Source organism: Acomys minous (genome assembly GCF_964271855.1).
Source record: "Acomys minous genome assembly, chromosome: 12".
Classification (NCBI taxonomy): Eukaryota; Metazoa; Chordata; class Mammalia; order Rodentia; family Muridae; genus Acomys; species Acomys minous.
The window spans coordinates 112,126,872-112,151,121 of NC_140493.1; the positions used below are offsets into that span (position 1 = coordinate 112,126,872).

A 24,250-nucleotide genomic window follows, 5' to 3' on the forward strand; every position below is an offset into this window, starting at 1 on the left:
GAGGGGCAGGACAACAACAGAGTCCTTTGGAAGCAGAGGTGGGGAAGTCCAGGTGTGGGGTAACAAGGCAGACACTGTGTGGGGCTAGGCTGAGAGTTCTACGCTAGCATTATAAAGCCCTAGATCCAATCTCGAACATAAACCAAGCAGAGTGGTAAATGCCCGTTAATCCTAGCCTTTGGGAGACAGAGGCAGGAGGATCAGAAGTTCAAGGTCATCCTCTGCTACATAGCAAATTCAAGGCCAGCTTAGGCATCATGACAATGTCTCAAACAACAAAACTAAACAAAAAACCCAGAACCAATAATAGGCTCAGCCATACAAGTCTGAAAGCTGGCCTGAGTTTGAGGCCTACAACCCACAGAGAACAAAGGAGAGAAATGCATCCTAGATGTGCATCACAGCGTTCCCAGGAGTGTACGAGCCGCCCTTCTCCCCAAATAACAGAAAGAAGAAAACGATCCTAACTCACAAATCACACATGCACCACTGTCCAGATTACAGAAGCCTACGCGGTCCTATCAAGTCAGTGCCCCAGCACCTCAGAAGTGAATACCTGGACCCTGGCCAGACAGAGGGCACCCTAAGAGTCTCCCACAGCTCCCCACACTACTGATGCAGACACTGCTCTGTGGCACCTCCATAAAGACCTAACACCAAGGGAGCTAGAGATACACAGCAGTGAGTTTGAGCCCTAGAACCACGAGACAGAATAGAATCGACCCCTGCAAGTTGCCCTCCCGCCTCTGCATGCATCCCGTGGCACACACGCACAGGACACACACAATAAATACAAATGTAATGAAATTACATACTTGTAACCCTGTAATTTATAATAAAATGTGACTCAAGAGCCACCCAGCCAGTAACACTGGACCCTGAAATTAGGAGGGCGAGGATGTGACAAGGGCAGCTGGGTAGGTGTAAGCCCAGGATCAGGCCGCACAGGGGCAGCTCCATTGTGTTCTTCTATAGCTCTGGAGGGTTAGTGCTCCCATCTCTATTTCAGTCTCAAACACTTGCAAGTCAGCAAGGAGACTCGGTCCACCTGTTTTCAATACACGACTGACGCAGACCCGGCCTGAGTGGCCCGACCTGCACACTCAAGGCCAAGTGCAGCTGACGACCCACAAGGCCCCACATCTGACTGCGCTCACTGGCACAGACCACAGCTGCAGGGAGGTAGGAGGCCACCATCTGCACAGCTACTTACTCAGGGGACTGCGGACTGGAAGCTGGCTTTCAGATCAGTCACTTAAGTGTGGCAGGTTATTAGGGAGGTAAACGCTCAGGGGGAAGAACATGGTGAACGGTGTCTAGAAACACGAGATTGTTGAAGAGAAAGCAGCACCAAAGCCAGGCGTGGGGATGCATGCACCTCCAGTGCATGAAGGTGAGAGAGAGGGAGGACTGGGCCGTTTAAAGCTGGCTTGGGTGGCGTGAGACCCTCCCCTCTCCACGCTACCCTCCAGGGGCTCAGGATGTAGCTCAGTAAATCAGCAAGCTTGAGGCCCTGAGTTCAATCACAGTATCACGAGGACAGCAGTAAGAGAGTAATGCTGGCCCACACAGACAGTCTCTCAAAGTAACTGAGCTACACACATATTCCCTTCCCACGAGAGAAGAGACACACACACACACCTACATGGCTCACTCTCGTTCATCAAACCTCACAAAGGCTGAGGTATTGAGGAGTCTGGGCAATGTAACTTTCACTCCCTGTACAAAGCACCTGCTAAAAAGCCCACACACAAACCGTAGCACACGCTGGGGAGTAACAGTGACAGGAAGAACTGAGCTGCCTTGAGCCTGAGGTCTTTAGAAAGTCATTTTTACCGCCTAGGAGCCAAACATGTAACCAATGATGAAGACCCCACGTGTGCTATGGCTTTCACTTAAGCAAACCTCCACACCTATCTAAGCAGGCAGGGACGGCTGTACAGGAGGGAACAACTCCTAGGATGTCATCTGTAGGCATGCAGCCTCACAATGTCCTCGCCAATAAGTGAGATGGGCCGCAGCAGCTGCCTTTCCCAGCACCTTTAAAGGACACCACTTGCCCTTGGCCAAAGACCCTACATGCTGGAGGAAAGAGGACGCTTTATTTGGAGTCAGAAAACAGGTGTTGGACTGGGCGTGGTGGCACACTGCTTTAATCGCAGCACTCAGGAGGCAGAGGCAGGTGGATCTCTGTGAGTTCGAGGCCAGCCTGGTCTACAAAGCGAGTGCGGGACAGCTAAGGCTACACAGAGAAACCCTGTCTGAAGAAAAAACAAAAAACAAAAAAGAAAAAAAACAGGTGTCGGGCTGGACAGATTGCTCAGAGGTTTAGAGCACTGACTGCTTTTCCAGAGGTCCTGAGTTCAATTCCCAGCAGCCACATGGTGGCTCACAGCCATCTATAATGTGATCTGATGCCCTCTTCAGGCCTGCAGGGGTACATAATAAATAAATAAATCTTTAAGAAGAAAGAAAACAGGTGTCACAGCTATGGTAACTAAGACCCTGGGTTAGGATCTGCAGCACTGTAAAAAAGCTATTCTTCAGCTAGTGCCCCACCTGGAGAGGAAGATGATGAGACCAGACACCAAAAGGGCAACTCACAGCCAAGCAAAAGCAGGCTGACTGCGGATCTTACTGCAGACGAGGTCGGGTGCTGCGTCACAGCGCCAGATCCTTTAAGAGCAGATTCTGGAGACAAAACTGGCATGGATTATCTGATTTCCAAACTCTCAACAAGCAATGTGACTCAATAATTGAAGGTGGCAGTCTCTAAACTACTTATAATTCTAAAAAGGTGCCAGTTCTTTTGGCCCATGGGACAATTTCCCCGTAGAAACAGTAAGCCCAAACAGGAGCCCAAAACAGCCATTCTCAGTGAAGGTGAAGGTTCTGGAGTCCCTGAAGGTGTTTCTGGCAGGTTCTGTGGGATGAAGACCCTGGGCACCCTGCCAGACTAAGAACTGTTCTGCATGCCCACCCTACACGCTCCTGTGGGCAAATCCCTTTTTCTATTATGACCCAAGGTGAGAATCAGGGTTACTTTATAAACCACATGACTATATCCTGAGGTCTCCAGCACCACAGACTGTGAAGGAAGCAAAAGCTCAGCCTGAGCAAGATAAAGCACAAGGCACCTCAGGGCAGAGGCTGTGCCGGGCGCTAACCTGAGCCCTATACTTCCACCCCCTTTAGCTCTCAACCCCAGCAACAATGTAGGAAAATATGTCGGCAACCTGTCCTGCAGCAATGAACACGCTTCCATCACCATCGTGCTCTCACTACCCAAAGAATGTGTGGGGGGGGGGGGGGGCGCTGTCAATCTAAACAGGCCACAGTCCCACTTAGGAAAGGCAAGCTTGTTAGCATTTAGGAAGGCTTAAAAATCCCGAGTCTCACCGGGCATGGTGGCGCACGCCTTTAATCTCAGCACTCGGGAGACAGAGGCGGGCGGATCACTGTGAGTTCGAGGCCAGCCTGGTCTACAAAGCGAGTCCAAGACAGCCAAGGCTACAGAGAGACCCTGTCTCGAAAAACCAATAAAATAAAATAAAAAATTCCCCAGTCTCTTGAAACAGAAACCTAATGGAACAGAGAGCTGATCTAGGCCCCTGATAGGGCAGCGTGAACTGGTAAGGGCATTCTAAGAACAAAAGGAAATCTGAACTAGGACCCTGAGTGCAGACTCCGCGAACCGGTAGGAGCATTCTAAAACCAGAGAGCCGGGCAGCAGTGGTGCACACCTTTAATCCCAGCACTTGGGAGCAGGGGTAAGTCAGCCTCTGAGTGTGAGGCCAGGCAGGTCTACAGAGCAAGTTCTAGGACAGCCAAGCTGCACAGAGAAACCTACCTTAAAGAACAAAAACAAACAAACAGAAGGAGGCACAAAACAGATCATCTAGACAAGAGGAGAGGTGAGACCTCCAGCCAGAGTCAGGGCTCACTTTAAAATCTAGCTAGGGCCGGGCGTGGTGGCGCACGCCTTTAATCCCAGCACTCGGGAGGCAGAGGCGGGCGGATCACTGTGAGTTGGAGGCCAGCCTGGTCTACAAAGTGAGTCCAGGACAGCCAAGGTTATACAGAGAGACTCTGTCTCGAAAAACCAAAAAAAAAAAAAAAATCTAGCTAGGTTAGGTGGGCCACGTGCTTTAAGCCTGGTTCTCCCATTTCCAAATCCCTGTCTTTCAATTCTATGGTCCTATGCCCAATTTTCTCACGGAAGACCTGGTGCAGGTGATATCTTTACAAAGCACATGACATGTATTATCTAACACAAATCACTCCCAGAAGGACCTTATGGAAATTCAGAAAGACAGTGTACATGAATCATGAAAACAGGAAGTCTCTCCTCCTGAATTACCCTGACTTGGGAGAGAGCACTAGACCTGAGGGTTGCTATGGAGAAGCTCTGGCTGCTGCTAAACTCAGAATTTTTACTATAAAACAAAAAGAAGAACCTCTATCCCCAAAAGTTCACTAGGAAGTTTAGTATGCTAGGCGTGGTGGCGCACACCTTTAATCCCAGCATTTGGGAGGCAGAGGCGGGCGCATCACTGTGAGTTCGAGGCCAGCCTGGTCTACAAAGTGAGTTCCAGGACAGCCAAGGCTAACACAGAGAAACCCTGTCTCAGAAACACACAGACACAAAGAAGAAGCTCGTTATAGCAAAGTTAGGGATAAAGAGCTGCTGCAAAGAAGAACAAACATTAGTGGGCAGTAGTGTCTGCGGCGTTACTCTGCCCAGTTGATACCTGTAGCCACTGCAGTGACAAACTTGGATCCAAAATGGCCATCGGGAGAGAGCCGGCAAATGTTGGGATGCTTGTTTTGAAAGTCTCCTGCAGTGATGCATTCTTCTGAACTCAGGAAATAGGTGTCCTAAGCCAAGAGAGGCGGTATATCAAATTTTATAGCATGTGTCAAAACAAGCTTCTATGTCTTCTGCAGAAAATAGTAAGAGCTGGGCCAGCAATGTGGCTTAGCAGGTAAAGACGCTTGCCACCAAGACTGACTGACCTGAGTTTGATTCCCAGGCCCCCATGGTAAAAGGAGAAAAACAACTACAAGCTGAACTCTGACCTCCACATGTGTGCAATGGCACATGTGAACACACATGCACAATAAACAAAGCTAAAAAAAAAAATAAAAACAAGACAGAGCATCTAACGGCAGCCCTTGGGAGGCAAAGGGAAGCAAATCTCTGAGTTTGAGGCTAGCTTGTTCTATACAGTGAGTTCCAGGACAGCCAAGAATATATACTGAGATCCTTGCCTCTAATTAATTAATTAATTAATTAATTTAAAAAAAAAGACACCTGAGCTACAATGCCTCAAATATCACACTGACACAACTATCTGCAATCCTAGACATTAGGGACTCTGGGGTCCCGCACCAGAAGGGCAGAGGCCCTGGGCAACCCTCTCTGACAGGGTAGACCTCAGCAGGGCTGCGCTGCTCACGGACTCTGCAGGCTGCGCTTTTACTGAGAAAACTGTCTTCAAAGGCATCTGCACGCTGTGCAGAGACCGAGAGGTCCAGGTCAACACTACCTGAAGGAGGTTTCAGGCCCCGCCCCTCCTGTCTCCGTCTCACCTTATTCCGACTGTATCGGACTGTACCCTTTCGGGTATCTTCTGAGACAAGGTCCGTGAATATCCATCCAACCTTAAAGGAAAAGGAAAGCATCTTTTGAGTATCTCCACACAGTACAGGCTTCCGTCTAGAGAGCATACACGCGGTGCCCTTCAGACGACCTTCCGGCTCCTGAGCGAGGCAGAGCAGAGAGCAGGGTTCCTCGGCCCTGCTGCCAGGGGAACCTGGACCTTCCTCTGGTGCTGCCATGGCTGGCATTGGCCCAGCACACAGCCTCTGCACAGGACCACCCAAGCCTGGACTTTGTTAGAAGTCAGAACACCTAGTGAATGAGACCAACAGGATGTGGCAAGAAGGAAAGCAAACAGACAAGCAGCAGGCAGGAGGGTGTCGGGGGTAGGTCCTCTATACAAGGAAGAAAGGCACCTGAGGTGAACGGAGTGCGGCTACAGAAGTTTCGGCTGGCCAGGCAGCACAAGGAGCCTAGTGCAGCCCTGACTGTCCTGTAGCCACAGGGCTTCAAGCTCTATCTTCTACCTTACCTTGGCCTGCAGAGTCAGAGACAGAGACAGAGACAGTGAGCTAGACTGTCAGCCTGGAGCTAGCGACAAGCAAACCCTCGTCCTCTTTACCATCCTTGGGTAACTGACAGGTGGCCACCACCCTCTCCAACAGACTCAGACTCACCTAGCTCTTCACATGCCCCTCTACACAGAGGTCTGGGGCACTATGGGGCACTACTGTTGTGACAAACCAAAAGGGACTGTAACACAGAAATCAAGCCCAGAGGATCCATTAATTGGCACAGTGCAAACCAGGCTGAGGTCAGAGCAAGCAAAGAACGGAACTGAAGCAACTTCAGACTTTCTATTATCACGATGTTCCGAAGCACAAGTGTGCAACCCACACAAATCTAAACACTGGGCCGCTTTCTCTCCTCAATAAAAGAACTCCCAGAATTTGCACTGAACTGACCAACACTGGGACGCTGGTCCTTGGCTCTGTAGGGTATTTGTGCCTCAACAAGGTCAAACCGTGTGTGACTCTCTCAGTCCTGTTTCTAGGTTTCCCTGCCACAGAGAGGAAGGCGAAGGATCCACGCAGACCACTCCTCCGTCCAAATAAGGGACAAAACTTACAAGGCCACTAAATACTAAACGTCCACAATGTGCTCAAATCCACGCTTCAGTGAGTCTGTAACTAACAAGCAAGGGATGGCAGCGGTAGCCTGTAATCCTCACAGCAGGAGCCACAAAGCAAGACCGTGTCCTAAGAAGAAAAGCGGAACCCAGCACCCCAGAGCCCTATCAAGAGAGAGGACTGAACCTCACCAACGGACTGAAAGGGCTCTTTCCTTCCATCTACAAACTGTTCCAGAGACCAAGAAAACTGCAGGTTCGGTGACCTGCGTCATACACAGGAAATGCAGTGCTGAGGGAAGGAGGACACGAGCAGCAACTATCTAGGACAGAGGGGAAGCGAGCCACATGAGCAGTGAGCAGCCCACGGAGTGTGTGCAGTGTGGCCGCTGTCTTAGGAGCTGTGGCCATTAAGCTGAAAAGTTGTGGCTTCATTCCTTATATTGGGTCTTTACAGATTAGAGCCTTGCTGTATGTACCAGGCTAGCCTTGAACTCTTGATCATCCTGCCTCAGCCAACAAGAGTGTTGGGGGGTGGGGCACCGGGGACAATGACAGCGTCACATATATGTGCCACAAGGCTCAGCTTTGGATTTATACTTCAGAAAACGTTTTCAACCTCCCTCTAAGTCAGAGCACCATCAAACCTATTCCCAGCAGCGAACACAACTTGGGGTACAAAGGGGCTGAGCCCACACTTGTCAGCAAGGGGTTTGCTCCCAGACCAGACTTAGCCACGCCGTTTGTTTGGATTTCCCCAGCATGGAGCCCAGGTTTCCCTAAAGGTCACTGGGCTGGCAGAGGCCTCATACCTTCCTCAGGCCAAGTTTGGCAGCAATCTCATCAACCACCTCAGCTTTCGGATCTTCCAGAAGCTCCAAGCTGTTCTGTGTACCAATCTGTAAGGAAGCACAGTTGGAAGACAGTCAGAAGACGGACCGGGAAGAGCGGTGCCTCCACAGCCGCCACTTCCACCCACCAGCTTCATCGCTGCTGGAGGTGTCTACAGCTACAAACAGAACGGGCCAAGGAAGGCTGCCTCTGCTATTTGCTTGAAAGGTGCCTTTCCCTGAGGACTGGAGCTGCTCTCAGAACACCCTGGATAGATAATCCTGCTCTAGATAGCCTGGCTGGAGGCAGACTGCAGCTGCAAGGTAGCAGACATCCCAGAACCACTGTGATGCACTGTACCTTGCTGTTGCTGTAGAGACAGACACTGGTGCAAAGGGACAATCTAGCAACAGAACATGGCCACCTCAGGCTGTGACCTGCTCACTACAGGGTGGACCATGCGGCCTGAGCACTCCAACGGCTCAGCAAGTTAAGAGCTGCCAATACTGATGACTTGAGTTTACTCCCAGAATTCATATGCTGTAAAAAGATAACTGGCTCCTGAAGGTTGTCTTCTGACCTCCACGGTGTACACACAAATAAATAAAATGAAAAAAAATTGAGAGGAAAAAATATTTTAAGTGGTAATAGCTCTCTAAGTGGACAAAGCTTACTAAAATCTTTACTCTCCACGTAAATATAGCCCCAACATCGTGAGCAAGTATCGCTGTAATCCAAAACCCCAGTCACATAGACTAAAAGGAAAGGAGCTCCCAACTTGTAAGTTAGTAAAATTTTAACAAAATAGCAATGGATTTCACCAGGTAGAAAACACTAACACTTTGATACCAAGTTTGGAACAAATACAAGATGCCTACCCAACAACAAGGTAACACAGGCCGCCTTGGTGTGGGTGCATGGTCTTAAGAGGTCAAGGATTCTTGCCTCTGGGACCCCCAGTGTGGGAACACTGATACTGAGGACAGCAGTCAAAATGGCAGCAGCTTGTTCTTTCCCCTGCAACATACGAGTATGTGTTCTGGTGGTGGTGGGGTGGGAAGGTCTTTTGAGACAGCCTCTTATTATGTGGCTGCCTGGCCTCAAAGACTAGGCTGGCCTCAAAACCCCAAGGACCCCTCACCTCCACCTCCTCAGTGCTAGGATTACTGGTGTTGGTTGCCACATCCTGCTTTTTAGACGGCATCTCACTCTCCTGTCTTATCCTCCAAGTGCTTGGATCTCAGGGGTTGAGTGTCTGCGCGTGGCTTCCATTGTGCTTTTAGTGTAACTACTACACTGCCCATGACAGCAGTATACAAGACTGAGCCGACGCTCCGTGCTCAGTAAGCAGTGCTTTAATCGAGAGCACTCCATAGCCCAAGGTCAGCGGGAGGGGCTTCTCTGTAGGGTGTCAGCTCCCACTGACCATTTCTTTATGAACAAAGCAACATGCAGGCCTTCTATAATCTCACACAGCTAATACAAATAACAAAATGTCAAGCTGGGAAGCACGCACAGGGGACCCTTGTCCCAGAGGCAGGGAGGACACGCGCACTTCTGCAGCCGCTGCACCCTGCCCTCCTGCAGCCATGTCTGCAGGCCCTGCCAGGCCTGGGGCAGAGGAGCAGAGTGGCCTCCAGCGCGCTGGGTGGGAATCGGCTGGTGAGGTCTGCCCACCAAGTGTGGTGACCCGAGTATGAGCCCTGGAGCCCACACAGTGGAAAGAGAGCTGAGTCCAGCAAGTGCGATGATCTCTACTCATGTGCTGTGGCATGCACACACACACACACAGACACATAAAGACACAAATACATCAAAGGAGGGAAAAAAGACCTTGTATATTTGTTTCCTTTTAGACGTCCAACTTTTTTTTTCTTTTTTCTTTTTTCTTTTGGTTTTCTGAGACAGAGTTTCTCTGTATAGCCTTGGCTGTCCTGAAACTCTCTTTGTAGACCAGACTGGCCTCGAACTCGTGGTAATCCACCTGCCTCTGCCTATCAAGTACTGGGATTAAAGGCATTCGACACCATACCTGACTGGAAGACAAACTTTTCATTTATTTTTTATTGTATTTTATTTATTTATTTATTTATTTATTTATTTTTAAATTTAAGGTCTCATGTACCTTAGGCTGGTCTCTAACACGTGCACGCGCACACACACACACACACAAACTGCCCAGTGATCTTAAACTTCTGACCCTCCTGCCTTCACCTCTGCACTGCTGGGATTGCAGGCATATTGCACCACACAGATCGTAAAGCGGTAGGGGCTGCACATAACTAAGCCGTGAGTTACATCCCAGCCCTAAGGGTGTGATCTCAGAGATAATTATCACCTGTGCACATATGTGGTATGTACATGTCCAAGAGTGTACAACAAGAGATAGAAAAGCTGCGGTGGCGCACGCCTTTAATCCCAGCACTCGGGAGGCAGAGGCAGGCGGATCTCTGTGAGTTCGAGGCCAGCCTGGTCTACAAAGTGAGTCCAGGACAGTCAGGGCTACACAGAGAAACCCTGTCTCGAAAAACCAAAAAACCAAAAAAATAAAGAAAGAAAAGCTGTTAAAGAGAGAGAGAAAGAGGCATCTGAAACGGGCAGTGTCCGTAAGAACAACCGCAGACCACCACGCACTCACATACCTGCGGAGGCTCATAAATTGCAGCCACTTCAGCCCTGATGCCGAGGGGGATGTCCTTGTGCTCCGTGTACCGTCCGTACAAGTACCCGAAATGTTGGTTTCCTGTCTTTCTCCAGAAGTCAAGGAAGCGGTCAGCAACAGTGTGATTCTCAAACATGATATTGTCCACATGTCTGTATTTCTGCAGTTTAAAAAAGTAGGCTTAAATGAAAACACACCATCAGAAACAATGGTTTTTGTTTTGTTTTGTTTTTAAAGATTTCTTTATTTGTTTTATGTACACGTGCTCTATCTGCATGTACACCTGCACAGGAGAAGAGGGCATCAGATCACATTATAGATGGCTGTGAGCCACCATGTGGTTGCTGGGAATTGAACTCAGGACCTCTGGAAGAGCGAACAGTGCTCTTACCCTCTGAGCCGTCTTTCCAGTCCCATAATGTTGTTTTTCAAGAACAGATCTAGTGAAAATATTATCTAGGTTTTTTGTTTTGTTTTGTTGAGGTTTATTTAGTTTTGTTTTTTGCTTGTATGTACATTTATTACACCACCTGCATGCGTGGTGCCCTCCGAGGTCTGAGACTGTAGTTATAGACAGCTGTGTGGAAGGACCAGCCCTAAGATTCTGCAACAGCACCAAGTGCTCTTGACCTGAGTCATATCCCTAGCCCCAGTGGTTTTGATTTCAGCTTGGAGCCAAGCTCAGTTTTTTAAACAAGCTACAGTTCACAGCTGTTGCCAGTGGTACATCACTGACTTGACTAGCATGTGCACAGGAGTTTAAGCCTCTAAACCAAACAACAACAACAAAGCCCAAACTAAGAACCTACACTAGAGGACGCCTTTAATCCTAGCAGAGGCAGGCAGATCGCTGTGAGTTCGAGGCCAGCCTGGTCTACAAAGCAAGACCAAAACAACCATGGCTACGCAGAGAGACCCTGTCTTGAAAAACCAAAAGATTCCAAAGACTCTCAAAATCTACAGCAGGCTCCAAGGAGCCACATATGGCAGGCAGACCTAGGAGGACACAGTGTGCGGCAGAAAGCAAGAACACTCTTCTTCTGAACCTAAGCACAGCTCTGAGATGTCAGGAGTTACCAGCTTCCATGTAACATGACTTAAAGGCAACGTCACAACCACTCAGGATTTTAACATCTCCAAGGAAATCCCACCTCCCAAATAAACAACAAAATAAGGAAGGTACATCTGGAAGGGGGTCTGAGGAGATGGCTCAGGGCTTCCCTCTGACAGGCAGAGTTGCAGTTCACAGCACTCAGTGGCTTGGGCGTCCGACATCCTCTTCTTGCCAGATGCACACAGAACACAGACGTATGCGCAGGCAAACACTCATAGACAGAAAATTAAAATAATAAACATTTTAAGTCTTTTTAAAAGAAAATCCATCCTCAAGCTATAGGGATGGCTCAGAGTTAAGAGCACTGGCTGCTCTTCCAAAGGACCCAGGTTCTATTCCCAGCACCCACATGGCAGCTCGCAACTGCCTGTAACTCCAGGTCTAGGGGATTCGACGACCTTACGCACACAGACAAGCAGGAAGAGCACCAGAATGTAAAACAGAAATAAATCATTTTTAAAAGTGTAAAAAAAGGAAAAGAAAAAGAAAATCCATCCACTGCACAAGCCAACCAGATGGAGGCAAGCTCTCACCCCAGCTGCTGCAGAGACTTGTCCTCCCACAGAAGGCAGAGGAGCTCAGGCACCAGCGGAGCTGGAGAGACAGCTCGGAGTGAGGGGCCCTTGTTCACAGCATCCACACCGGAGGCTCAAACCTCGTGGTGCCTCTCACTCCCTGCTCTGCCTATTCAGGTGCCTGTACTTAGGTACATATCACACACAGACACACAGTACACATGCAACTAAAGCCAGAAAGGAAGAGTGAGCAGAGACTCGGCCAAGGCCGTGTCCACTTGTTGGTCATGCAGACCAGCCTCACCTGTCTGTTCAGGGTGATAGCACTAGGCTGGCATTTGGTGCAGATGCCATTTGGCCACGGGAGATGTCCCTCACACCCAGACTTGATCTTGCAGCTGATGTTCTCCAGAGCAACAAACTTCCCCCTGAGGGAGAAAACAAGTGACTCAGTTAACCAAAACAATGCTGGGGAGTCAGCAGGGGCCTAGAGGGTGTCTGAGCCAGCCTGCATCCACTGGACAGTGCGCAGGAGGTGGGGGTGGGGAGGGCGGGGCGGCCTGCAAGGCAGCACACTAAAACCATTCAAAGATCACACTTCCTACATGCTGTGGTCGGGACATAGCTCTTTCTAGAGAAATGCAATTTTTGTTCTCAGTTCTTTCCCACACCCAGGAGGTTCTCAAGGACACTGTTGAAAACCTTTATCTAACTAGTACTGGTGAGAGAAGAGGCAGCTGTCAGTGACTGATGACATCATTAGTACAGCATCCTTACTCTTAGGGACAATCTGATTGGGATACAGAGCAGTAATGCATTCGTTGTATCTGCTAAAGTAAAAGTAAAAAGCCTCAGCCATGAATATCCCTGAGGAAGTACTAGACCTACCATTGACATAGGGTAATTCTATACAATAGATACTGGTTTTCTCAGTCACAGAATGGTCTGTTAATTCTTTCTTGCTTGATAATAGTTGCTTTATTTATTTACTGTGCATGTATATGTGTGTGTACTCACATGTAGAGGTCAGAGGTCAATTTATACCCGCTGGCTCTCTCCATGTGGTCCTAGCCGGGGACTGAATATTGCTCACACGTGGTGAGTCATCCTACCAATCTTCATTGTCTCTCTTGCCCCTGCCCCAACTTTAAAAACATAACTGACAAAAACATATAGATAGATAGATAAGATGTGTCCGTATATATGCATGTTTAACTTCTACAATGTGATATTTTTTGTAAGTAAGAACTGTATGTTTTTGGTGTTGATAATGATTCAAAATACTTAGATGCGCTGGGTGTGGTCGCACACACCTTTAATCCCAGCACTTGGGAGGCAGAGGCAGGTGGATCAATTGGTGTTCAACGCCAGCCTGATCTATAAATTGAGTCCAGGACAGCCAAGGCTACACAGAGAAACCTTGTCTCGAAAAAAACCAGAAAAACAAAACAAAACAAAAAATAAAATAAATAATGAAAGACTTGGATGCTACAGCTGGCTAATAGTTAACTTGTAGTGAGTTAAGGTTATCTTTAATCTCAATACTGGGGAGGAAGAGGCAGACAGATCTCTGAGCTCTGAACTCACCTGGTCTACAGTACTAAGATAGCCAGAGCTACAGAGAAACCCTGGCTCAGAATAAACAAACATAGAAACAAAGTTAAATGCATTTTGGGTGTCAGCAGGTTGTCAGAGAAAAGCTATGATCAAGCAAGCATTTTTAACAAAAAATGCTGCTAACTTGGAGTCAGTGCCATCTCCTCTTATCAGTAACAGGAGCTACAAAGCTACCGTAAAGTGTGTTACTTTCTGGTCGGGTGTACACAAAAGGAACACAGACAAGCATTCAATATAGGAATCAAAAGCATCCCAGAGTGACAGTACATGTCTAAATGTCAGCACGCAGAGGCTACTGGAAGAGGATCTCAAGGTTAAGGCCAACTTGGGCTATGAAGCAAAGGCTGTCTTCAGAAAAATCAACCAGCAAGCAACCAGGCGCACGCCTTTAATCCCAGCACTCAGGAGGCAGAGGAAGACAGATCTCTGTGAGTTCGAGGCCAGCCTGGTCTATAAAGGGAGTCAAGGACAGTCAAGGCTACACAGAGTAACCCTGTCTCAAAAAAACCAAACAATAATAATATTATTTTTAAAGAAAAAGAAAATCAACCAGCTTTCTGATCCACCATCAGCAGTGGAGCCACTGCCAAGGGTTTTGTGAAGACCCTTACAGGGATGACCATCATGCTTGAGGTTGACCCCTCGGACACTGTAGAAAATAGAAGGCCAAGATGCAGCATAAGGAAGGAATTCCTACTGGGCAGCAGAGGCTGACCCTTGCTGAGAGATGGCCGCACTTTGTCTGACTGCAACATTCAGAAGGAGTCCAGCCTTCACCTAGGTGGAGACTTCGTGGCGGAGCTGAGAAAGGAAGAGTCTTACACCACTCCCAATAAGAGCAGGCAGAGGAGGGAGGAGGTGAAGTGTGCTGTGCTGAAATACTATACGGTGAATGAAAATAGCAAAATTAGGCAACTTTGTGGAGAGTGTCCTGGCGAATGTGGTGTTGAGTTCTCACGGCTGGCCACTTGGACAGACATTACTGTGGCAAGTGTCGTCTGACTTACTGTTCCACAACCCAGAAGACAAGTAGTTGTGTACAAGTTAATAAAAAGAAGAAACTAACTAAATAAACAAACAAACCAAAAAGAAAGAAAGAAAATGGGGCTAGAGAGATGGCTCAGTGGTTATGAGCACTGCCTGCTCTTCCAGAGGTCCTAAGTTCAATTCCCCGCAACCACATGGTGGCTCACAGCCATCTATAATGAGATCTGGTGTCCTCTTCTGGTGTACAGATGTACATAAAGGCAGAGCACTGTATACATAATAATGAATAAATCTTTAAAAAAAAAAAGAAAGAAAATCAACCAAAGCCAGGGATGGTGGTGCATCCTGCACCCCTGTAATCCCAGCACTCGAGAGGCAGATGCAGGTGGAGCTCTGTGAATTCGAGGCCAGCCTGGTCTACAAATGAGTCTAGGACAGCCACGGCTACACAGAGAAACCTTGTCTTTAAAAAAAAAAAAAAAAACCAAAAACAAAATAAATAAATAAATAAATAAAAGAAGAAGAGGAGCAGGAGGAGGAGGAAGAGAAAAGGGAAAGGGGAAGGGGAAGGGGAAAGGAAAGGGGAAGGGAGGAAATATATCAAATAAAACCAGCCTTAGTCCCCTTTCCAGCCACTGCTGCCACCAGCATTCAGGGGGAAAGGCTGCTTGTGCCTGACCAAGTCTGTTCATTAGAGCCCTGTGCTAGCAGAATACAGCCCATAGATAGCGTTGTGGCTTCAGGCCAGTGACAGGTGTAAAGTAATAATGACAAACATGGGGGGCCCTGGGAAAAGAGCAGGCAGGAGCTAAGATTAGGGAGCCGAGGTCCTCGTGGGGTAGCTGCCTTTCTGACTTGCCAGGCCACCTCCACATCTACCAGCAGCTGTGAGCTCGTCCAGATCCCCCATCCCCGCTTCTACAAGAGGCAGCATTCAAAACTCTGCTGCTTTCTGCCCTGCCCTGCTTTGCTTTCCGTTCCCACGCCCGGTGCCTCTAGTCAGACATGCGTGAAGGCCACAGAGATACTCACTTGTCAGCCCCTCCAGTCAGCTTCCGGATGTAGGCGTGGAAGGACATGTGCTTCACTGGGGGCTCCAGGTGGTTCAAATAGTCCTCGTCAAATGGCTGTCAAACCACACACAGAAAATGAGTGGCCATCGGTCTCTGAGTCTTACTGTGCAGGGGTCAGACCAGACAGCACAGAGACAACAGGGGAGCCTAGGCTGGGTCTTCACTAGCTCAGGGCCAGAATCAAGTGTTTCTTTGTGCTTGTTACATTTTTTTTCCGAGATAAACTATTAAACATGAAAACTCTAAGAAAAATTTGCAAAGTTACAAAAGGCCTGAGGATACAGCTTAGTGACAGAGTGCTTGCCCCTCACAGGTAAATTCCAGAGTTCAATCCTCATAACACACACACACCCCAGAGAGACAGACAGACAGACACACAGAGAGGGAGGGAGGGAGAGGGAGAGAGGTGGGGGGGGTGGTAAAAGGCTGAGAGTCAACAAGAGACCTAAGAGGCAGACATAGTAAATCAAAGCCATGACAAGCAGGAAGCAAGAGGCACAGCGAGTGTCAGAGAAGAGTTACACAGGAAGCAACTGTGCACAGCTCTTCATCACAGCCACAGACGCCGCAGCCATTCACGGCCCTAGAAGGTCATTCCCATAAATAAGTCTCCGATTCTCTGAGACACTTGTACTACTGGGAATATCAGGCCCGAGACAATAAATAGAAAAATTCTTGTAAGAGCCAAATACCCAAGTTTAGGATCGAGAAAGTGCTTAGACAGCTCTTTCAGCAGCAGCCAACCACACTGCTCAGCCAAAACCTCCTGCTGCACAGACTTACCTCCAGCGGGACACAATGCACACACTTCCCCAAGGGGCCATGGCGGCATCTGCAAAGCACAGGACACAAAGGTTACACTCTGTAGCTACTGCCCAGGGCTCTGTATGTAAACGTACACCACGAGTGGGCAGCGCGCTTCCTACAAGTAAAGAACCACCCCTGGTGGCCCACAGATGAGCGTCCACCGCAGCTGCTGCTCATCCTGCTGCGGATCGGAGAAGATTACTCGATGGGAAAGCACAAGCCTGTGACGCTGGCATTCAAGGGCAGAGGCAGGAAGTCGCAAGCAAGTTCAAGGCCAGCATGGCTGACGGGGCTGACAGGGCTACACAGGACAGCACGTTTCAGAAGAGCATGAGCAGGGGGTAGAGGGGAGGAAGGATAGGATGGGGAAGGGAAGAAATGGAAAGGGGAGGGAAGATGAAGAAAAAGAAAAGTGAAAAACCTAACAAACACAGTATAACCATGCTTTCATGAATATTAACTGCTTAACCAGCTAAAAATAAAACGGTGGTGCTTACCAAACACCAGGTCGTGTTCATCTCCAGCGTGAAAAATAACGTCTCAAAGTAACCGGTTTTTTTGTTTGTCTGTCTGTTTGTTTGTTTCTTCGAGACAAGGTTTCTTTGTCTAACGGCCTTGGCTGTCATAGACTCACTTTGTGAACCAGGCTGGCCTGGAACTCAAATGTTAAGAAAAGGCTGGGCAGTGGTGGCGCACGCTTTTCAGCCCAGCACTGGGAGGGCAGAGGCAGGTGGAGCTCTGAGCTCAAGGGCAGCCTGGTCTACAGAGTTCCAAGGCAGCCACATAGAGAACCCCAGTCTCAACACAAAACAGAAGAAAAAGACAAAAAAGAAAGGAAGAAAAGAAAAGGATAGACTCTCTGCTTCCTACATCACTAGGAGGGAGGATCATTTATTTCTTCCCCCCCCCCCCCCCCCGCACTGCTGGGATTAAAGGCGCCACCACACCTGGCCAGGGGAGGCTTATTTCTGAAGAGTAGAGTGACCTGTGTGAGTACTCTAAAGACTTGGATGCATCCGCGAGAGCCCGAGTAACAGTGAGGCCCTGGGAAGAAACACAGAGGACTCTCAGAGCACGGGTGACTAGTCCATCTGACAAAGAAGTTGCTGATGCAGCTTTTACAACACCAGGATCCCAGTGTCAGCACCTCACTGCATTTACAGTGATAAACTTTAAAAAGGAGGCAAACAGACTCCACTCATATAATTCCACAATTCTGAGTGTAAATCCAGATGTTTCTAGCTGGCTTCCCTATCTTATTTTTAATTTTAATTTGTATTATGTGTGTGCGTACTGTGCCCTTATATATGCCTGCAGACCATGTGCCTGGTGCTCTGAGGCCAGACAACTGTAACCCCATGCAGATGCCGAGAATTAAACCTGGGTCCTCTGCATGAACAGCAAGGACTGGGTTCTTTAAAAAGTGTTGCACAAAATTCTAAAATTAAGTACCGCATACACACTCGCATTTACATAAACTGGCACAAAGTGAATAAATATATTCAAAGGAGCAGATGTGCAAGTCAGATTACTTACTAGAGGGAACACACTTGGGCCCACGTGCCCGGCGCCCGCTACTGGAAGTCATTCTGATGTTCCTGACAGGTCAGAACCAGCCCTTACAACCATCAGTCCCTTCTACTCCTACCTCTGCTGGTGGGAGGAGACATGTATCTCAAGGGACATCAAGACAGACCCTACCTGTCCCTAGACACCTTTTGAATCTCTTAGTATCCACACACTCCTAGACATTTTATGTGGAATCTATTTTTAAAGTTGCCAACATAACAGGCATAAAATAATGTGAAAATGGATGAACAAATTCAGGTTTAACAAATGCTTACTAACATGAGACATGTTTAAATACTTCTTTTTTGAAACAGGGTCTCATGAGCTGGCTTGAGTTCACTGTGTAAACCAGGATGGCCTTGAACTTGCCATAGCCCTCCAGCCTTTGCCCCTAAATGCACAGATTACTAAAGTCACCACACCCAGCTCTTCAATATTTCCTTTAATGATCCATTAAGAGCTGCACAAGCAGGAGCGTTAGGAGCACTTACAGCTGTGGGTCTCGGCTCCGATAAATCTTCCCGTCCTGCTTGCTGAGGTACTGATCGATCTCGTCTTCAACCACATTAGGAGCACCAAAGGCCTTTAACCCTAGTGAGGTCGATGATGTTTCCATTTCAGAGGAGGGTCCAGCAAGGTTGGAGGGAAACAGGAACAACAGATCGCCATGCCTGTTCAAAGGACAAAACATCACAATGCCATCCTCTCCTCCAAAATCAAACCACATAGTTTGGTGTGGAGATGTGCACCCCGACAGCTTCAAAGACAATGCTACCATGTAAAGGCCTACACACGCCAGCTCCTGACTTTAAGAGAACAGAGCTCTTTGTTTCTAAGCATTGTACACACAAGTGAAGATTCTCTGAAACTTGATTTCTCTAACCAAATTACTTTAAAAGCTATGAAATGCACCTAGCCACGTCATGCGTACGTTAACACAGCTGTGCCCACCTGGGCCTCGGTGGCAGCCCTCCTGTTCCTTGTCTGTCTGCATGCCTCTCCCGCTCAGCCTGGTGTTCCGCTCTCCAGCCACAGCTGTCACCTAGGCCACACACACTCTCAGGTTATGCCCCTCTGTGTAGCTCACACACAAGCACCTAGTTATGGGTGAGGTGAACACTGACCCACAAGCATCCACACCAGACGGGGCAACCACTGGCTTGCAAGATATTTTTTGTTTGTTTGTTTGTTTTTGTCAGCTTGACACAACCTAAAGTAATATAATGAGGACCCACAACTGAAAAAAAAAAAGTCCTCGCCTGGCAGTGGTCCACTTGCTGTGCTCTAACCTGACATGACTTGTGGCTAAAAATGTTTCCTCTCTGACGCTATTCACAGAACCAATGTGGGTCAGGCTTGACCAGAGGTAGCTTGTGGCACTACATCAACTCCAGCCCTTGAAGACAGGAGGTGAGAGGACACTTGGCAAACTTCCAGCTGCCATCAACAGGATGCACAAGAAAGAAGCTGACAGAACAACTGGCCCAGTGTTCAGCAACAAGCCAAAAGAGCCACGTCTGCAAGTATGAACACTGCAGACAGGAGCCTCCCAGCAGGACAGTGGGCAGCAGCACAGCGGGCAGCAGCTCTCAAGAGCCGCCCTTGCCTCCTCAACCCTGCACAGTTCACAGGCGCTACGCCTGCACCAGAGCTGTAACCAGCTCTTCTGCTTCTGGCCGTGGATTGGAAATTCCCCAAGACTTCTAGCTATAAAACACTTGGCTCAGACACCGGATCAATCTTAACAAACAGACCATAAGTACACTGCTAAGTGCCGAAGGTGAAGTGTGCCCCAGGACGCTAAAGCCAGCAGTGAAGCCAGCAGGAACAGAAAGGACACAGCCAAGGCCAGGACGAAGAACCTGAGGCTCAGAGACTGCAGTGTTCACTGGGCAACAGGAGGTGAGGCCTTGAGCTCCCTGCCACGTACGACTGCTGAGCCTGAAACTGCCACGTAAAGCAAGCGCTGCGGCAGGCTTGGTGCTGCACACCTGTGGTCCCAGGGCCTGGGACGGTGAAAGCAAGAGGGCTACAAATCAAGGTCGGCCTTAGCTTGACATCACGTTCCAGGCTTAAATAACACGAGACTCTGACTCAAAAAAACAAAACCCCCAGATGACTACGGGAGGTCTAAACAACTGAGAGAATCAAGAACTCAAAATGGAAACCAGGAAGAACACGAGTCTGCTTCCATCAGAAGCACTGCAGGGAAAAGTCTCCTCCAAGGCTCTAACCAGGCGCCTGCAGAAGGAGCAGAACCCAGGCAGCTTTGGGGAGCTGAAGACAAAACCAGAAAGGAATGCAGCGCCACAGCACCCTCTTGTGCTTACACAAGTAAGTACCACTAAAATCAACCTGGATCAAATAGACTGTCCTCACAGCTCCCTCAATACAAAACAAAAGTTACACGGAAATAAATTCACACAAGCAGCTGGGTGCGGTGGTGGCACACGTCTTTAATCCCAGCACTCGGGAGGCAGAGGCAGGAGGATCGCTGTTGAGTTCGAGGTCAGCCTGGTCTACAAAGTGAGTCCAGGGCAGCCAAGGCTACACAGAGAAACCCTGACTTGAAAAAACAAAAACCCTTGAGTAGACAGACACAAGGGACGGGAGGGGCAGGCTTAGGGTTTAAATATTTGAATTACAAAAAAAAACGCCAACAGAGAGCAACAGAAACCTTCCAGGGAGAAGCTGGGGGCAGTGTGGCACCTTAAAGTGCTAACCATCAACCGTCCAGTATGAAAGGCAATAATAAAATAATGTCTTGGTCTAGTGGTTCAGTTCTATAAGTCAGCTGCCCACGAGACAAAAGGCCACATCCACAGCTGGCCTGGGCTACACACAAGAAGAGACTGTCTCAAAATGAGAAACGTGAAAATGGGGAGCAGAGACACGGGAATACATCTCAGAGGTAGAACACCACCCGGAGTTCACAACAACACTGCAAACTGATGCTCGGACTGAAAAAAAAAAGGATATTTCAAAGTGAAAGTGGTACGGTGCTATGCACCTCCGGTCTCAGGGCAGGAGGATTCCAACCCAAAGGATAAAATAATATGAAAAGTGAGAAGTGACGCCCTAGACTCCTAAGCAAGTGCAGCAGCCACCGGTCAAGCTCAAAATCCTTCTTCCTCAGTCTCTCCAAATCATGTGTGTCAGTGAGCTCCACTCAGAGCTGCTTGCCACCACGCCTAGCTAAATCATAGTATCTTATTACAGTCAGGCAGAGGTGTGCACCTGCAATTCCAGAATGTCCATGATTGGCCCACAAGTCAGCACCGGATCCGTGGCCCTGCTCGCCCTGTGCACAAGACAACACTGCATCAAGACATACAATGCCATCTCAGCATTCACGACAAGTTTCACTTAGTAAAAAGGGAAGCAACATAAGGGGGGGTGCGGGGGGACACTAGCTCAAGTGAGACAAGGCTGCCATTCACTGCACCCTCCCCTGACTCGCTCCACTTCCCTTCAGATATGTTTGAAGTCTTCCAAAAGTCTGAAAGTTTATCTCCCAGGTGAGGAGTGCTGGTGCACACCTTTAACTCCAGCACTTGGGAAGCAACGGCAGGTAGAGCTCTGTGAGTTCAAGGCCAGCCTGGCCTATATAGGAAGGAGAACTAGGCCTATGTAGATAGAGAGATGCTGTCTCAAAATAAATCAGCAGCAGCAGCAGCAGCAGCAGCAGCAGCAGCAGCAGCAGCAGAGCTTATCTCATGAGAGCTGAGACTTGCCTAGCAGCTCCCGGACTCCGGGGAGAAGAGCGGAGGTCAGGCCACAAGGCCGAGCTCACAACTAGTAAGGATGAAGAAAAGCAGTTAAGGGGGCTGCAGAGACGCTCAGAGGTCGGGAGCACTGGCTGCTCTTCAAAGGTCCTAAATTCAATCCCAGCAACCAGATGGTGGCTCACAACTGTCTATAATGAGATCTGGTGCCCTCTTTCTGTGTACAGGAGTACAGAGGGGCAAAACACTGTATACGTGGTAAATAAATACATCTTTTTTAAAAAAAGAAAAACAGAATAAGTAAGATGCTTTGCCTCTGTCTTGGGCTCTGCCTCCCTCCCATCTGCCAAGGTAAATGAACAGCTTGCTCCTACATGGTCCCATGATGCCTGTTTACCACTCAGAGGCAAAAGAGCCAAGTCCCTGTGACTGAAACCCTGAGCCAAAGTAACCTTGTCCTCCTTCACTTCCTCAGGCGTTGCTGCCTTTGTCACAGTACAGGAGCGCTGACCACCCAGAACGTCACAGCCCACAGAAAGCTGTGCTTCTTTTCTTTAGTAGAGATGCTCCTGGGGATGGGACCCAGGATCCCACATGCACTAAGCAGATGCTCCACCACAGGGCTAAATCCCCAACCCCGATAATTACATACAAATGTTCTGTACCACAATTATTTGTTGTTTTTCATGTTCTAATATTTGTTTTACTTCTGTCTGCATATACCTGCACCACACAGCATGGGTGGCGGTCAGAAGACAGTGTGGTAATCAGTTCTCTCTACATGTATTTCCCGGGGGTTGAACTCAGGTTGTCAGGCTTGCTGGAGATCACTTTTACTTGCTGAGCCTTCACACAATCCCCTGTTTTTTGTTTTTTGTTTTTAAATATAGGGTCTCACTATGTAACCAGGCTGGCCTGGAACCTGCAATGTGAACCAAACGAGCCTTGATCCACCTGCCTCTGGCTCCCGAGTGCTGGGGTTAAAGGCATGTGCCACCATGCCCAGCTAATGGAAAATGATTTGTAAACAAGACTAGCCTTGAACTCAGAGATCTACTTGCCTCTGCCTCACAAGGGCTGGAAATAAGTATGCCATCATACCTGGCTCAAATTAAAAAAAAAAATTTTTTTTTGTTTTTTTGGTTTTTTGGTTTTTTTTTGAGACAGGGTTTCTCTGTGTAGCCTTGGCTATCCTACACTCACTTTGTAGTCCAGGCTGGCCTCGAACTCACAGCGATCCGCCTGCCTCTGTCTCCTGAGTGCTGGGATTAAAGGCGTGCGCCATCACGCCCGGTTTCAAATAAAATTTTTAATAATTCATCTTATTTTTATTTTATTTTATATGAATTGGTTTGAGGGTGTCAGATCATTGGAACTGGAATTAGAGACAGTTGTGAGCTGCAATACAGGAGCTGGGAATTGAACGCAGGTTCTTGGAAGAGCAGACAGTGCTCTTAACCACTGAGCCATCTCTCTAGAGCCCTCAAATAAAGTATTTTAAAGTGAAAATACAAAAATAGAAAAACCAAAAAAATAAATAAATAAGCACTGTTTGTTCTTCCAAAGGACCTGGAAGTTCAATTCCCAGCAACCACATGGTTGCTCACAACATCTATGATAAGATTTGGTGTCCTCTTCTGGCTTACAGACACACATGCGGACAGAATACCGTGTGAATAATAAATGAATTTTTTTTTAATGTTGGGTTTGTTTTTTGGTTTTTCGAGACAGGGTTTCTCTGTGTAGCCCTGGCTGTCCTAGACTTACTTTGTAGACTAGGCTGGCCTTGAACTCACAGCGATCCACCTGCCTCTGCCTCCTGAGTGCTGGGATTAAAGGCGTGCACCACCACGCCTGGCTTAATAAATAAATCTTAAAAAAAAAATTACCAATAGAGAACACATCAAATACAAAAAACTAGCCAAGCGAAACACCCAAAGACATAAAAGAGAAAACCACAGCACCCTAGGACAGTGTGTTCTTGGCATAAACCAGAGCATCAGGCATGCTAGACAAGCAGCACTCTGCCACCGAGTCACATTGTCAGGCACTAACTTTTGTTTTTAAGAATTATTTATTTATTATTATGTATGCAGTGTTCTGCCTGCATGTATGCCTTCATGTCAGAAAAGGGCACCAGATCTCATCATAGATGGTTGTAAGCCAACACGTGGTTGCTGGGAATTGAATTCAAGGCATCCAGAGGAGCAGTCTCAGTGAATTTAACCTCTGATCTATCTCTCCAGCCCACAAACAGACCTTAAAAAGGAGCCGGAGCTGGGTACGGTGGCACATGCCTGCATGAGTTCAAGGCCAGCCTGGTCTACAAAGTCCAAGACAGCCAAGGCTATACAGAGAAACCCTGTCTCAAAAAAAACATAACCAAACAAAGAAAAAAGTAGCCAAAAGAAAAGACACACCACGACACACACACACACACACCAAAAAAGGAATAACCAAAATAATGTCATTACAGAGCAACAATTCTGAAACTAGAAAATAGAAGAGTGGGAGCTACACAGAGTTCCAACAAAAAACAAGTACTACTCTTACAAACACACATAAAATAAAGACAATTCAGTGAAGTCTCAGCTGTCCAGGGTAGTCACAGAGGCAGGT

The 24,250-nt window shown here is 48.1% G+C and overlaps 1 protein-coding gene across 1 annotated transcript in view; it reads right to left on the reverse strand.

Moving 5' to 3' along the window:
* The window catches only part of NPLOC4 (NPL4 homolog, ubiquitin recognition factor), a 47,272-nt gene that overhangs the window by 15,793 nt on the left and 7,229 nt on the right, over positions 1 to 24,250 (reverse strand). Inside the window, exons 4-11 of the mRNA XM_084748180.1 lie at positions 18,398 to 18,577; positions 16,314 to 16,362; positions 15,490 to 15,584; positions 12,158 to 12,281; positions 10,205 to 10,384; positions 7,544 to 7,630; positions 5,593 to 5,664; positions 4,752 to 4,878 (exon numbers count right to left, since the gene is read on the reverse strand). Of these exons, the coding sequence (XP_084604306.1) occupies positions 4,752 to 4,878; positions 5,593 to 5,664; positions 7,544 to 7,630; positions 10,205 to 10,384; positions 12,158 to 12,281; positions 15,490 to 15,584; positions 16,314 to 16,362; positions 18,398 to 18,577 (914 nt within the window). The remainder of the gene's footprint in view (positions 1 to 4,751; positions 4,879 to 5,592; positions 5,665 to 7,543; positions 7,631 to 10,204; positions 10,385 to 12,157; positions 12,282 to 15,489; positions 15,585 to 16,313; positions 16,363 to 18,397; positions 18,578 to 24,250) is intronic.